The sequence below is a fragment of the Typopeltis vanoorti genome, chromosome 4 (assembly GCF_054136105.1).
Source record: "Typopeltis vanoorti isolate ZY-2024b chromosome 4, IOZ_Tvanoo_1.0, whole genome shotgun sequence".
NCBI classification, from domain to species: domain Eukaryota; kingdom Metazoa; phylum Arthropoda; class Arachnida; order Uropygi; family Thelyphonidae; genus Typopeltis; species Typopeltis vanoorti.
In genome coordinates, this window is record NC_143552.1 from 129,515,001 (window position 1) to 129,531,535 (window position 16,535).

General features: G+C 36.7%; 1 protein-coding gene across 1 annotated transcript in view; it reads right to left on the minus strand.

The window, feature by feature from the left end:
• The window catches only part of LOC150107671 (uncharacterized), a 236,160-nt gene that overhangs the window by 162,481 nt on the left and 57,144 nt on the right, over window positions 1–16,535 (minus strand). Inside the window, exon 5 of the mRNA XM_090392165.1 lies at window positions 1,899–2,079. Coding sequence (XP_090248291.1) covers window positions 1,899–2,079 — 181 coding nt within the window. The remainder of the gene's footprint in view (window positions 1–1,898; window positions 2,080–16,535) is intronic.

Genomic DNA, 16,535 nt, shown 5'->3' on the forward strand with positions numbered 1-16,535 from the left:
TAATACAGCAAAGGTGATGGCCTAATCCATAATTTAACATGAGCATTGTTATATTAAAGTTAAGATCCTAGATTACTTACAGTCCTAATTATAATTAACTCTTAGACCAAAAGGTTAAGTGGGTAGAATATGTGCCATCCATATTCTTGGGGTTTTTAGATCACCATTATTAAGATTAGGGTGGTTGATGTCAGATAAAATAAACAGAATGCTATAGAAATACTACCTTAATGCTACCTTTAAACTTCCTGCAAAATTAAAGAACTTATTCCACCCATCCAAGGATCTACTACCTCTGCTGGCCACCATCCTGGAGTATTGCACCTGTAATTTGCCCTATATAGGTGAAATGGGAAGCACAATTCCTATAATAAAAAAAAAAAAAGGAACATAAACAGCACATTAAATTTAATAACTGTGGTAAATCTGGCCTGAATACTCTACATAAAATTGACTGGATAGGCACATGTTTACATAACACCAAAATGTGGTATGAGCATAAATTTAAGGAGGCCTGTGAAATTCTTATCAACCACCTAATCATAACAATAATGGTAATCTAAAAATCCCAAGAATATGGATGGCACATATTCTATCCACTTAACCTTTTGGTCTAAGAGTTAATTATAATTAAGACTGTAAGTAATCTAGGATCTTGACTCTAATATAACAACACTCATGTTAATTATGGATTAGACCACCACTTTTGCTATATTAAAACTATCTATATGAATTTGTTTTCTGATGATGTTATAAATAAAATATAGCTTTAATGTAGTTTTTTTCTTCCACTAGAGGTCAGGCCAGTAGAATGGTTGATCAAATCATTGTCACTTTGGCATACTGTTTGAAATGTAATATAGCTTGTCTTTGTATATATGTGTGTATACTCTGGATGATGACCTTAATATGAAGGTCAAAACAATGGGGAATTAAAGTAATTATTCCTAACACAGTTGTAGTCTCCATAATTTTAGTAAATGAATGCTGATCACAGTGTAACACTAAAGGAAAGGGTTCCTATTTCTTAAGGTTTTAATCTTATTTTTTGATAGTTTTGCTGCAAGTGTTTTAGTGTGACACTAAAGTGTCCAGATGTATGATTATCAAACAATAGATATGAAAACTACAAGCTCTCTGAAAGACCTTTTAATATCAAAGAACACCACTCATCATAACAGCAATCACAGTCTGTTTAGCAATTAAGTGAATGAAGAAACATCGTCCATAAAGTTATAGCAATGCACACCAGTGTTTGTAATGCAGCACTTCCAAGCCCAAAATACAATGAACTTCTGTATTACACCATCATTATTCAGTTATAGTATAGTTATTTTGAAAGCTTAGCTTAACTGAGAATTTACTGTGAATTGCTATTCAAGTGTACAGCAAAGGGCTATATACATCCAGAATGAAGATATATGTTTCAAATAGTCCAGGTAGTCCAGTGAAGGTAATATGTATACTTAGTGTTTGACATAATGAAGGCTAGTACAGCAAATTCACTGAAAATCTAAAGGTCTATCTTACCACAGCACTGATCAGAAGGGCACTGGAAGAAAATCGAAAGTTTTGTCATACATTTTGATAAACACTTATAGAATTAATTATAGGAGAAAAAAAAAGTTGCGAGTTCTATTTTCAGTAATGCTTTATAATAATAAATTGATAATAACCATTATTACAAGTATTCTTACAATTTATTTTATATTAAATTTAAATGTTAGCTAAGGAAGCTTGTGAAACCAATTTCACATATTAAGAAAAAGGTCAATAATATGAAAATCTTCATTAACTAAGAGAGAATGCATATATTTAAATAATTTTCGAAGAAGTCAACATTTCATTAATAACACATTAAGTAATTTTCCTATAAAGGAAGTAAAAAAGTTATATACCAAGCAGCTGTGCTTGACTTGCAATCATTGCAGCTGGAGCTTGACTGGTTATCAACTGAGGAGAGGATGTTAATTGTTTGAGTTGAGTATTTGTTAACATTTGTGCTGTTGCAGTACCAGAAGCAGCAGGAGATGGTAAAATAGGTGACTTTGGTTGGAGTGTTGCTTGTTGATTTATTAGCTAAATACATGATTAAGAATCAGAATCGCCACAGTCATTTAAGAGGCACATAAGTAATAGTTTAATATTTTAACTTACTTATCCGTGACATAGTAAAATATAAGAATACATAGTGGTACTCAGGAAAAGTTTTAAAATGACACGTATGTTTAGCTGTTATCTAAAATTAAATGTTTTACAGAGAAACCCATCATAAATATTTATGATAGTTTTGCTCTAATGATGTATTACATTATGAAAAGCATAAATACATTCAATAATCATACAGTATTGTTTCAATTAAATTAACATTTTTGTTAATAGCAACCCACACAGAAGATGTCACAAAATCTATAATATAAGAGTGTCATGTATAGGAGAAGAAATTAAGGAGAAACGAAAAAACCTGTTTCATTTCTTGAAAAGCTAAAGGTAATCCATGTAATTCATGGTAAAAATGGTATAGGTCCACCTCTGTAAATGCTCCCAAGGCAATGCACCATGTCCAGGTGAAATGGCTGCAAGAAGGAAACTGATGGAGTTTGAAAGAGGTGTTGTGATAGGATGCCATATTGCAGGCCTATCTGTTTGGCAAACTGTTAAGAAATTGGGCAATCCCAGAACAACAATCAGTGATATCATACTGAGGTGGAAGTGGAATGCAAGTGCTACCTGAATTGGATGGCCTACCACACTCAGCGAATGTGACTGTAGGGTGCTACAAAGGATAATATATAAAAACCACCATTCACCAGCTGACACATTGAATGTAGCATTCTGGGTATTGACTAGAACACGAATCTGCACAAAACCATTCAGAAACCGAGGTTTAGAACATGAGTTTCCACGGTAGGACCACAACATGCAAGCTCCACATGACCGGAACCAACATGCAGCATCATCTTCAGGTAAAGATGATGCTGTGGTGATTCACATCAAAGAGTGCGTATAGTGGGATGTCTAAGCTTGGAAAGTTGTGTTATGGAGCAGCAAATCATGCTACATCCTCTACCAAGCAGATAGACAGGTGTGAGTGGGTTTGGTAGATGCATGGTTACCAGAGTGTGTAGCCCCAACTATGAAATTCAGAGGTGGTAGTGTGATGGTATGGTCCTGTTTTTCCTGGTTTGGCCTCAGACCTCTGTCTGTGGTTCCATGAACAATGAACTCTGAAGGTATCTGAACATTCTGGACAATGTAATGCTTCCTACTTTGTGGTATTTCTACAGAACTGATCATTGTCTCTTTCAACAAGACAATACATCGTCTGATAAAGTTGCTGATAAAACTGCATGATTTGCAGACATGAACATCACTGCACTTGCCTTCACAAAGCTCTGATCTCAATCCCCCCCCCCACTGAACATTTGTGGGATGAACTGGAGCATTGGGTGAGGTCAAAGGATGAAGGCCTCACAGTCCAGGACCTCATTACATACCTACAGACAGAATGGTCCAAAATTCTTCATTAATCACTATCATACACTTGTGGAAAGTATGCCCTATAGGATTGCTGCAATCACTGCAGCAAAAGGCGGTACTATATCTTATTAAGGTGAACGCATGGCTGTTTGTTCCTCAGGAAGAGTTTTCCTGAGGTTCCTGTTGGCTTAGTGAATATGCAAGATTATGTATATTATACATAAAAACATCTGTAAAACATAATATGTCTTTTACTAATAAACCTGTCTAGCCAAACCTCTTAAGGCAAAAAAAAATATGAATTAATTAGAATTTAATTACATTAACCCAATTCTGAAATTAATTCTTTAATAATAATAATTTTTTTTCAAATGTCAAATAATACTTTATTATCTGTTAATTAAATTACATACATATACATACAATTTATATAATACATATAATACACATATTTATATAATACATATTCTTCTGCAGCTTTTCCCACTTAAGTAGGGTCGCTGTCTTTATATGTATTATATAAATACACATATATAATACATATAATACACATATTTATATAATACATACAATTTTTTACATGTGGTTCAATTCAGATTCCAATTTATCTCATACTTTGCACAGTGCACAAGTCATATAGTACAATAATTCGTGTGTTATTTGTAGTAATGATTTTTGTAATAGTTTACAATCAATTATAGTTCAGTTACGCATGATAGAATAATAATAATATTGTTTTAATTCAATGATTTTTATTATTAAAATTATGATTGCATATTATGCATTTACAAAACATGTTTTTTTTTCACAATGAATTTCACACAAATTTTCCTTTTTCTTGTATAATGTGTTCATAATAGTTACCATAGATGGTAATTTATATTTACAATTGAATAAGATTACATTTTTAATAGCATTTATAGTATAACAATGTTATATTTTACAATTTTTGCTTTTAATATATTTTAGCACTGTAACTACAGCACTTCAATGTAATAATAATTTTGATTTTCTTTCTGTTGATCTCGGATGAGATGTAATGTCTCAGCTTGCATCCTCGAAGCTTTTTAATAAGCTTATCTGAGGATGACACCGGTTAGATATTTTTTTATTGATTTGATTGCTGTGTTGGAAGTAGGCTGATGTTTGAGAGGTCAAATGAATGATCAGAAAGGTCTGATCAAAGTGAAATTGCTGATATATATTCTGGTGTTATTACATCTGTCTTGATGGTTCACATTCATTTTTGTTCTGGTCTTCTTTTTGAACTAATTAGGGGACTTTTTTTTTTTTTTTTCCCACTGTGGTAGTCTTTCTATGTATTCTGAGTTTTTGATTTGTATCAGCTTTGAAGTTTGTGATTTCCTCAAGAATATCTTGGCATCTCTGATCCACAAAAATTGGTAAATTTTTTTCTGTTTTTGCTTTTTTTGCTTGGTACAACAGATTCTGGTTGAATGGTGTTAAATATTTGGATAGGAAGATTGGTGTCTTGCAATGCATTCAAGTCCTTGGCAACTGGTTTTTTCTGTCTGCTGGCTTTTATGAGATTATCTCTTGTGCACTTGCTTGTAAGACGAACTATGACTGGCGCAGGTCGTGGCAAGCCTTGTTTTTTGCTCTTCCTAGGAATCCGATTTATGGTCTGAATGTCGTTAAGCTGTAGGGGGATATCAATTGCATGGCCTAATTTTAAAACTACGTCTCTGAGGTTTTCTGTAGGTGCAGTTTCAGGAAGAGCGTTTATGACAAGATCTTCTTTACGTTGTTGCTGATTTAAACGTTCATATTGTAGTTTTAGGGAATCAAGTTCTTGATGGAGTGCGGATGTCTCTTTCATGACATCCGCACTAACTGACAGGCAACAAATTGTGTTGCCTGTCAGTTAGTGCGTTAATGCTGATTTTAATGTCTTTTACCGTTTGCAACACTTCTATCACTGCTAAATTATTATGTTTGACCAGATCTTCATATTCGCTAGATTTTTTTGTTATTTGTTCATTATGCTTGTCAAAAAGTTCTTGAACAAGATCTACTAAGCTGGCTTTTATAGTCTCTAGACCGTTTTCTATTAGTATATTTAAGGAGTTCAAATTATAGGACTCACCTGTATTTTTTTGTCTGTTCAGTTCGTCGTCTGATTTTGCCTCTGGTATAATCAGCTGCGTCGTAGGTGGCTGCCTTTTGTGCATTTCTTTGTTCTCCCTGCAGAGTAGGCATTTCAATTCCTCCTGTGTTGCATTGGATTTACATTGCCAGGTTCTTTTTGAAAGGCTGGCACATGTAAAGTGTAGAAGCCTACTGTATTTTCTGCAGGTTATATGATTTCCGTCGGACAATAAATCCTTCAGGCATTTGATGCACTTCATGACTCACCTTTCTTTCCTTGAGCAACTGTAGTGTGATTGTAAAGATGGCGACGTCCTTTGTTCTTCGCTCATTGTTGACCACGGTCCTCTCTGTTCACTTTTCAGCACTTCAAAATTTGGTTTCTTCTTAGCCGATTTCGGTGAATTTTATATCACTATCTTCAGCGTGACAAGTAGAGTTATGTGGGAACACATTTTTGAAAATTATGGAGACAACTACCGTGTTTGAATAAAAACTTTAATTTAATATAACATTAAACTAAAGTTTTTATTCAAACACAGTAGTTGTCTCCATAATTTTCAAAAATGCATTCGGATCACCGTGTAAGCTTAAAAGAAAGGATTATGTGGGAACACTTTGAAATTAAAAAATGGGAGATGGAACCTTTAAAACTATAAAAAACAGGAGCAGCGATATCACCGTGCACCCATTCGTATGCCTACACAGCGCCTATAACAATAATAATAATTATTATTATCATCAAGATGGGCACTCCATAGAGTCAAAAGATTCATTCACTCTATCCATTAACCTATCATATAGCTAATTAAACGCATTCACTGTTAGGGCGCTCACAACCACCTCTGGCTCATTCACCATTCTCGAAGTAAAGAATCTAGTCTGCACACTCTTACTAACCACTCTTAGGCAACTTCCAAATGTGACCTCTTGTTTACCCTCTATAACACATGCATTGAAAAACTTCTTCTATGTCAATTTTATAGAATTCCTATAAAATTGACATAGGTAATTAAACAGATTCTAAACTCTCCTTCGCCTGTCAGCTAAACTCTGCAACCCGATTCTCAATCTATCATTATAGAGAACATTCCACAGACCTGTCACCAGCTTGGTCATTCATATCTGAATCCTCTCCACCACCTCCCAATTCCAAAGAGACGCAGGTGACCAAATCTGTACACGATAGTCAACATGTGGCTGAATTAGAGCCTTATAAAGAGAGCTAATAAACTCCCTATCTTTACATATCAATGTGTTCTTCAGCATCCAAATTATCCTCTGAGTTATTCTACTCTTGCAACATGTGTTCTGAATTTCAATCTCTATCCACCATCACACCCAGATCCCTAGCCTCATCAATTTCATGTAAACTAGTACCATCAATATGATACGAAGTGTGTAATCCCAAAGTGCATTACTTACATTTTACAACATTAAATTGTGACCTTTCCTCACAGAGCAAATTTATTTAAATCATCCTGTACAATATGTACATCACCTTTATTAACTGTTGCCCTCCCTAGTTTTGCGTCATCAGCAAACAACAGAATCAAATCTTCTGCTATATCATTAATGTATAAATTAAATAGTGGTCCTAGTACGGAGCCCTGGGGCACTCCACTAGTTACCCTAATTCGCTTCGATTCCACTCCACCACACACCACCTCTAATATCTATCAGCCCCTCCTTCCCATCCATGCCACCAGCCTCATATACAGTCCATTTGTTCAACTTATGTAATAGTGTTCCATGTGATATTGTTACATCCTAAATGAACCACTTTATTAAAGAAACAATTCATTCAGGATTTAACAAGTCAGAAAAATCAGCTGAGAGAAAAAAACTTGTACTCGAGCAGAAGAAATACAGTACTAACTGTAAATAGAAATAGAATTACCTCCTTTTAGTAGAATTGTAATACCATGTAAAGAACTTCGTGTATAAATTAGTAGTATATGAAATGCATCATGTATACAATGAATGGGTAAATTAGATGTAAACATTAGTCCAAAGATCACGGGAGGGCCTGAGGCATTGCAATCTCGGAAAGCGACGCACATTCATTTCCCGGAAGATGCTGCTATGATCTCGCGATGTGCCGAATTGCTGCGGACGAAGAAAGTAGCGGGTGGGAAAAGATCACAGAAAGTAGTAAGAGGGCACTATCACAGCTAGTAAGAGGGTGCTAAAAAGGGGGGAAGTGAAGAGAGAATAAAAAGGGTTTGCACCCCTTTCTCAAGGCTTTTTTCGCCTGTTTTTGCTGGATGATGATTTGACTTCTCTCATGGACCAGTGGTTCCTGATGGTGTTTCTTGGCGATAGTTCGATATCAGAGGGTGCGCCTTTCCCTTCGATGTCTGAATTTCTGCCAGTACTGAAGCGCGAGATGTCAGCACATGCTGCCTTCGCTGAAAGTTCCAACAGAATACTATCACGGACGTATATTATGAACCGGCAGCTAGAAACGAGGATGGCCTGAAACAGATCGAGAATAGATGAGGAAAAAAAACACCAGGTATAGAGCATAGTTTAATCTGATGACCATAGTGACCCACCATGGGGACGCAGGCTTATGGAAGAATCGAAAGGTAATTCAAACAAAGAAGGACAGTTCAGACGGACCTGGAAATCCTACCCCAAGGAATGGTAAAGTACAGATTTTGTTGTATAATTATCCAGTCGGAAAAAGGGAAAGATCATTGTAGTGTATTAATCGAGTATGGACAGTATTTGAGAACTTTAAGTGATTATTTAGCAGTGGCTGATATCCATAAGACAAATTGTTAGGAATGATTACAGATGATTGTGACTAGCTTAATATGCAAGACTAAAATAGTAGGTAGAAAATTGAGTAGAAGTATATAATGTGTATATTATGTATATTAAGTCTCTAACTCAAAAGATGGATTTATTGTTCATGTATTAGAGTAGTAATCAGTTTGATTAATACTCTAATCATAATATACACTTAGACCAATCTCACTTTCAATCAGTTCAATCACTTGAACTGATTGAAAGTGAGATTGGTCTAAGTGCATATTATGTCTTTAGATTCCAATAAATATGTTTTTCTTTTATACCTGAGTTTTGCCTGTGATATGAACCAAAACTACCACTCATTAATCTGAACCATAGTATGGGGGTGGGGGAATTGAAAGAAAGGAATAACATGTTATAGAGGTTAACGACTGCAAACCAGAATTTACTTAGCCACAGTAGAGCATTTAATTTATGAGTTTAAGCACTAAATTTATTCACATATGTGCACCAAAGGTCTGAGAAAGTCTCCCTGAATAAGAGTCCACTCTATTCTAAGATATTGGCTGGCACAGCTTTAAAAAAATAAATTTGTCAATATCTGAAGAGGAGACGGCCCCAGAAAGAAATTAGAGGATTCGTTTCTTTTAGGAAGGAATGACCTTTAACAGTCAGGGTAAGCACGTGAGTAAAATTAGGAATCGACTAGAGATAAAGAATTTGCTTTCCTTATAGAATGAACATGTAAGAAGTGATACAGATATTAGGGTCAGGGAAATTTTATAAGTCTTGTAGTTATTGTAGATGGTAAATTCATAAGGGAAGTAAATTATTTTAGGAAGAGCAACGACATAAATTGGCACACATGGCAATACATAACAATGGCGCAGACTAGCAAAAATATTTAACAATATTCTGTCAAATGCCTTTGAAAGTCCAGCAGTATCATGGTATAGCCATTTCCTTTATCTAATTCTGCTGTCACCTTATTATAAAATGTGAATAAATTACTGAGGTAAGACCTATATTTTTACAAAGTCATGTTCCCCCCCCCCCTCCCATAGAATATCATATTCCTATCCACCCATTCTTGAATTTTACTTTTAAACAACTTTTCTAATACTTTAACCACCAATCCAGAGATACTAACTGATCTGTAATTTGCTACTTCTGTCTTGGAGCCAGTTTTATATAATGGAACTATCTTACCCTCTTTCCACTCCTTTGAAACCTTGCCAGAGATGTGGCTTAGATTAAACAACTTTGTCAGAGACACTGCCAGCTCACTTGCACATTTTCATAGCACACCAGCTGACATACTGTCCAGGCCCACTGTTGTATTCACATTGTTATTTTTCAATGAGTACCTCCAGTTCATCTACCTCAATGCTCACATCAGTCTCTGTTCACCTCAGTAACTGCAAAGTTATCACCTGGATGATATACCCTTGCAAAGTGATCACTTAGTAACTGAACTATTTCTTCTGCCTCAGTAACTTTCCTACCATTAACAATGTATAAAGTTATCTTTCTATAATCATTCTATCTCTTACTTGCTATGTAGTGAAAAACTCTTGGAATTTTTCACTACATAGCTAAGAAGGCCAAAGCTAATTTTCTTTCGAAATCAGATTTCCTTCCTTACTACTAGTTACTCTTCTTGCTTGTGCTCTATACTGCTCACAGGCATACTGTTCACCTTGTTGTTTATATTCCTTTTACAATGCTTTCTTTTTTTTTGTAGCTCCTGCTTTATACTGTTAGTTATCCAATTAATCTCTACTTGGTTTATCCTCCTGACCCTGGGTATACACTCGAATACTGACTTGCTCAAACAATCCTTGATCACTTCTCATGCACTGATGACATTCATTCCACGTAGTTTTTTATGCCATGGCACTGCTCCAAGTTGCTTCTTAAGCCTGTCATAATCGCCAGCTTTGTAGTTCCGTACAAACCCTTTCTTGACTGAAATTTCCACATGTTAAGCAACCTCCTAGGACAAAACTGCATTGTCACTTTCCTCCGATTGTAGGTAGAGTTGCTACTGCAGTTATAGATAGATCTTTTAATGCTATTACCAGATCCACCACTCTCTAACTTCTGATCCCTTCCATCACATGCCGTTTCAGATAATTATCCCTTAGTAACTGAATAAATTCCATTTCCATTTTGCCAAGTGCACTTTCCTCCTTCCAATCTATATCACCATAGTTGAAGTCTCCCATCATAATTGCTCAGCTTGCACTCATTGTACTAATCTGCTGAGGCATATCATCCATAGCTTCTTCTGGATCTCCAGGTCTACAGCAGCAGCAACAACAATATATCTTGTCCTAATGGCCTCCATCTCAACACCAGAAAGCCTCAAATGAACCATTTCCATCAGATCTACAATCTTCCTTAACTTCTATTTTTGTTGATTGAACTTCAATCAACAAAAATAGAAGTTAAAAGGGGATGTTAAAACTCCTCTCCTTTATTTCTGATACTTTGGACATTTGTGTACATGCGTTTCAACATCCCCTTGGGCCCACAGTTACCTTTACATAATGCTATCACCTGCCCATTCAGATTTGAAACCTGGGAAACTGCCTCCATTTCTTCACAATCATTCCTGCACTCATGTCAATTCTACTTAGCCTAGAGCTAAATACAATTAACAAGAAAGAGTGGAAATGGGAATTTGTACAAAATTACAGAGAAAAAAAATTCTGCTCTTGGACTCTGTCAACATTTCATTACTGTTGCAAACAGTTCTGCAACATGAAATGAGTCACTTGAAATATGTCAAAATTTTTTTATGTTGCACTGGCACGTCTGTTGGAGAACTATCATAATCACCGATTTCCTGATATATATATATATATATATATATATATATATATACCATATTTTTCCATGTATAAGACGATATTTTTTTCTAAAATTTTTAGACCAAAAATTGGGGGTCATCTTAAACACAGGGGGTAACCGGTTGAGAGATCAGTGGTTGCGTGGTTAAACTGCCAGTACCTTGTCTCTATGACAGGCTTCTGCTAATCATCAGCCTTTGTTAACTTTGTCGATTGACATTAATAGCTGATTCTGAATAAACCAATCAGAACTCTGAAAGTATTCATACGTCTGCAACTTGTTGGAGGGATAAGTTAATGCATTAACAATATTTTGAGCACTAGCCCATAAAAATGTCCAAAAATAGAAAAACGATTGTCATATTCTTCAAAATTCAAGTTAAAAGTCATCAATTAAGCAAAAGAACATGGAAATAAAGCTTCAGAGAGATTTGTACCTCCTCCCACTGAGTGTATGATTAGACAATGGAGAAAACAGGGAGAACAACTACTGAAGATGCCAAAAAAAAAAAAAAAAAAAAAGAGGGCCTTAAGAGGAAAACCAGTAAAATGGCCAAATCATGTTGGAAGCTTAATGGATTGTATACAGCACTCAAAAAGGATTAAAAACAGAATTTAATTCTTCCTATATTAAAAAAGTACAACCTACACACAGCATTTAAGCCCCACTGTAAACTTGCTACCCTTATCCGCTCTACAAAAGATCAGCTCCCTCCTCTCTCAGTACCTGGAGTCTATAAAGTACCCTGATCCTGTAAACTGGCATACTTTGCACAGACAGGCAGATCAGCTACTATCCGCCTGGAGAAACATAAGTCATACATCTGCAACCACAACTATGGTCAGTCAGGCCTGGCTAACCATGTCTTGGATACAACCCACAGGATCTCATGGAAAAAAACACCATGCTCCACCACAGCAAATTCAAAAGAGAAAGACTATTCTTAGAATCAGCAGCAGCTCTCAGGAATCAACCAAATCTTAACAAATATGGTTGCATTAAGCTTCCTAAGATTTGGGAAACGCTTATCACCAGAGGTTCCACTTTATATTCTAGGCTACCTACAACCGCCCTTAGAGGGCGCTCCACCTAGATAGGACTTTAGTGTCACCCATGTGGTTGGGCTTAGTATTGTTTGTTATTTATTTGTATGTTACATTAGTTTTTTTGTAATCCCTGAAGATGTCTCATTGACTGAGATGAAATATAGGAAGAATTAAATTCTGTTTTTAATCCTTTCTGAGTGCTGTATACAATCCATTAAGCCTCCAACATGATGTCCTCACAGCACTTAAGCCTCTACACACAGAAAATGGCCAAACTTGGAGAAGAGGCTTAAGACTTGAATTATGGAGCAGTGCCAGTGAGATATATGTGTCAACCAAGCTTATTCAATATGAGGCGAAAAGGTTTGCAAGAGAAATGAACATTGTTAATTTCACAGGAAATGCAAAATGGTGCTTCAACTTCATGAGGAGAGAAGGGTTGGCCATGAGAACATGAACCAAGTTAGCCCAGAAAATGCCACCAGCGTATGAGGATAAAATCCAGCAGTTTTACACCTATGTATAAAACTTCGGAAAAAAATATGCTTTTGAACCAAGTCAGATTACAAACATGGATGAGGTGCCTTCAAACAGAACTGTTGATATGAAAGGGATCAAAACAGTGGCAATCAAAACAAGTGGTCATGAAAAGACACACTATACTGCTGTCCTTTCATGCTGTGCACATGGTACCAAAGTGCCTCCAATGCGCATTTTTAAGAGGAAAACATATCCTAAAGAGAGCATATCATCTGGCATTCTTATCCAAGCTCATGAGAACAGCTGGATGAATGAAGAGATCATGGCTATTTGGTTTGCAAAGATTTGGTCCAGAAGACCTGGAGGACTCTTGAAGAGGCCAGCTGTGCTCATGTTTGATCAGTTCCAATCACATTTAACAGAAAAGACAAAAAGGGTTGCAGCGGATTTGCGAACACAGCTAGCAGTTATTCCCAGTGGACTTACAGGTCAGCTCAGCCACTAGATATTTTTATCAACAAGCCCTTCAAAGCTCTGATGAAAGAAGAATGGAATAAATGGATGCAAAAATCAGGTAATAACTTGACACCAAAAGGAAGAGTGAAAAAAATCAACCATATGGGTCCTAAAACTCATGGAATGGAGTCAAACAAGAGGTGGCTGTGAAGTCCTTCAAAAAAAGTGAAATCAGCAATGCCATGGACAGAACTGAGGATAATCTCATACATATAGACAGTGACTCAGAAGACAGCAGTGATGCAGTAGAGGTTGAAGAAAGTGATATGTCTGGAACTAAAAGTGATGAGAAAATGATATGCCCAGAACTGAGAGTGATGCATAATTTCTTAGTATGTATCTTAAAAATATTACCTAATTACTAAATATAGTTTGAATATTTAAAAAAAAAACCATCAAATGTGTTCTGCTTTATGTTTAAAATATTGATTTCTTAATTTTGGGTTCGAAAAAGTAGGGTTCGTCTTATACACGGAAAAATACAGTATATATATGAGGTACATACTGTATATATATAAAAATACAGATGAGGGTAATGTTATCTGTGAGAGTCAACATGGATTTGTGAAAGGACGCTCTTGTTTTAGCAATATGCTACCCTTTTATAATAAAGTTACAAGAACATTAGATGAGGGAAAGGCATATACTGCAATTTTCTTAGACTTAGCGAAGGCATTTGACAGGGTGCCACATGATAAGCTGATATTTAAGTTGCAGCACATGGGTCTGGATGTCAGATTGGTCAACTGGATTCAGGATTGCTTGTCTGATAGGTATCAGAGAGTTGTGTATGGTAGAGCAGTTTCAAGGAGGCAGAGGGTTACAAGTGGGGTCCCACAGGGCTCAGTACTAGGACCTATATTGTTTAACCTTTATATCAATGATATTGCAAGGGGATATTCAGTTGTTTGTAGATGATGCGAAGCTGGGAAGGATTATTAGTAATAGTGCAGATGTGGTAGCCCTGCAAGAGGATTTGAATAAGCTAGATAGATGGGCAAATGAATGGGGGTGTCAGTTTAATGCAGCAAAATGTAAGGTCTTGAGGTTTGGGAAACATCGATGGGATGCTGCATACTCTATGGGAGGAGTGATACTGGAGGAAGTAAGGGAGACAAGAGATCTGGGGTTGATGATTGATAGAAACCTGAAATTTAGAGGACATATTGCAAAGGTGGTGAAGGTGACACAGAGGATTGCTGCAATTATGAGAAGGACACTGACCTGCAGAGATAAAAGGGTTATCATTCCGTTGTATTAGTCTCTGATGAGACCACAATTAGACTATTGTTCTCAGATTTGGTCCCCAGGATTTGAAGGGGATAAATTAACTGTGGAAAGGGTACAAAGATGGATGACAAAGATGGTTTCAGGACTGTACAATTTTGGTTATGAGGATCGGCTGAGGGAATGTGGACTGCAGAGGTTGGTGGATAGACGAAGGAGAGGTGATATGATTGAGACTTTTAAACTGTTGAGAGGTGGTTACAGGGCTGACACTGGGGAGTTCTTTCGCTTGGTTGAACAGTGGGAAGGAGTGATGACAAGAGGCCATCCCTGGAAGTTACAAAAGGAAACTGTGAGCAAGAGGGTGAGGAGTGGTTTCTTTGCGTGGAGGATAGTTGAACCGTGGAATGCATTGCCTGATGGAGTGGTGAGAGCGAGAACAGTCAACGAGTTTAAGGAGTGGTATGATAGACTTTGTGTTTCTTAAGGGGGACCTCCCATTAATGAATCTTGACAGACTTTATGTTCTTAGGAAGGACCTCCCATGATGAGTCTTTTGATTCCATGGAGGCCTGAATAATAATAATAATAATGGTAATATATATCTACCCTATAATATAAAATGATAAGGCTTTTTTGTAACGTTTTTTGTCAAGTTGTTTGTAACTCAGGGGCTGTACTGAGTGTCGAGTCTTCAAAATTCGAGTCATCAGAATTCAAGGAGAACTGGCCTGCCTACCAGTCCGGAACTCCCCCCCCCTCGACGCCTACATTATATAATGTTGTAAACATTGTTATTATTTATAAACATGAACAAAATTTAATTCTTTCATTTTTTCCTTGGGGGTGCTGTAGTGTCGCAGTGCTTATGTACGGGCTGCCACTGGTGGCCATAACATGGGTTTTTTATTTCCGGAAGATAAAAAGTAGTATAAATTTCTGCCATGAGAGAACATTTGCTGCTAGAATCACATGATACTTGCATAATCTCATTGTTTATACTGATGAATTGGTGGATATAAGGAAGAATGAAATGGATTCACGTCATTCTGATAAGACTAAAGTGCTATGGATCTCACCTTATCCCAGAATGTGCGTTGCTAATCAGGCTTTACTATCAACACCACAGTAATGCTAATGCCACGCTTCAAGAATTCCAGCATTTGAAGAATAGGAGAAAAGGTCCAATGACAATAACAAATCTTAGAAAAATGATTTTACAATTTGAAAATAGTGGATTTTTAGCAGTGAGGTCGGAACAAGGGTGCAAACGGATTATTCCTGAACAAGTTGATGAAGTTGCAACTGCTATCATGGAACAATGCAGAAGAGTACAGCAGTGCTCAGGCAATATCAGGGTAACTGGACATGCCATATTCAACTGTGTGGAAAATCCTGCATAAAATGTTAAGGTTTTTCTCCTAAAGATCTCCCATACTTAAGCTTTGCTTCATGTTGATACAGAAACGCAACTGCAGTTTGTTCTTATGTTCTTAGCTCGAATGGAGGCAGATGATGCATAGCTGTGGAAGATCTTGTAGAGTGACAAGGCACATTTTTATCTGAACAGTAGTGTTAACTCTCACGGTTGCTGCATTTGGGCTGTGAATAACCCTCATATGTTCCATGAAACTCCTTTACACTCATCGAAAGTCACAGTGTGGTGTGGTTTCACTGCATCATTTATTATCAGTCCATACTTGTTCGAAGAACTTCGCTCAACAGGACCACTGACATACCATCTCTGCTGTTAGGTACTGATGGATGCTGTGCAACTTTGTTGTTCCACAACTGCAGCAGCAAAAATGCCTTGACGGACCAAATTCATGCAGGATGGAGCACCACCTCTCATTGGATTGCCACACAGTAAATGTTACGAAAACACTTCACAAAACACAGAGTGATTTAGTCATGCATTTCCCACAGCATAGCCACCTAATTCACCTGATCTCAACCCCTGTGACTTTTGGTTGTGGGGTCATCTCAAAACGCATGGTGTATGAAGGACATGTTCCTGATTTAGCAACCTCTAAAGATAAATTAACTTGGCATGTGAGACAA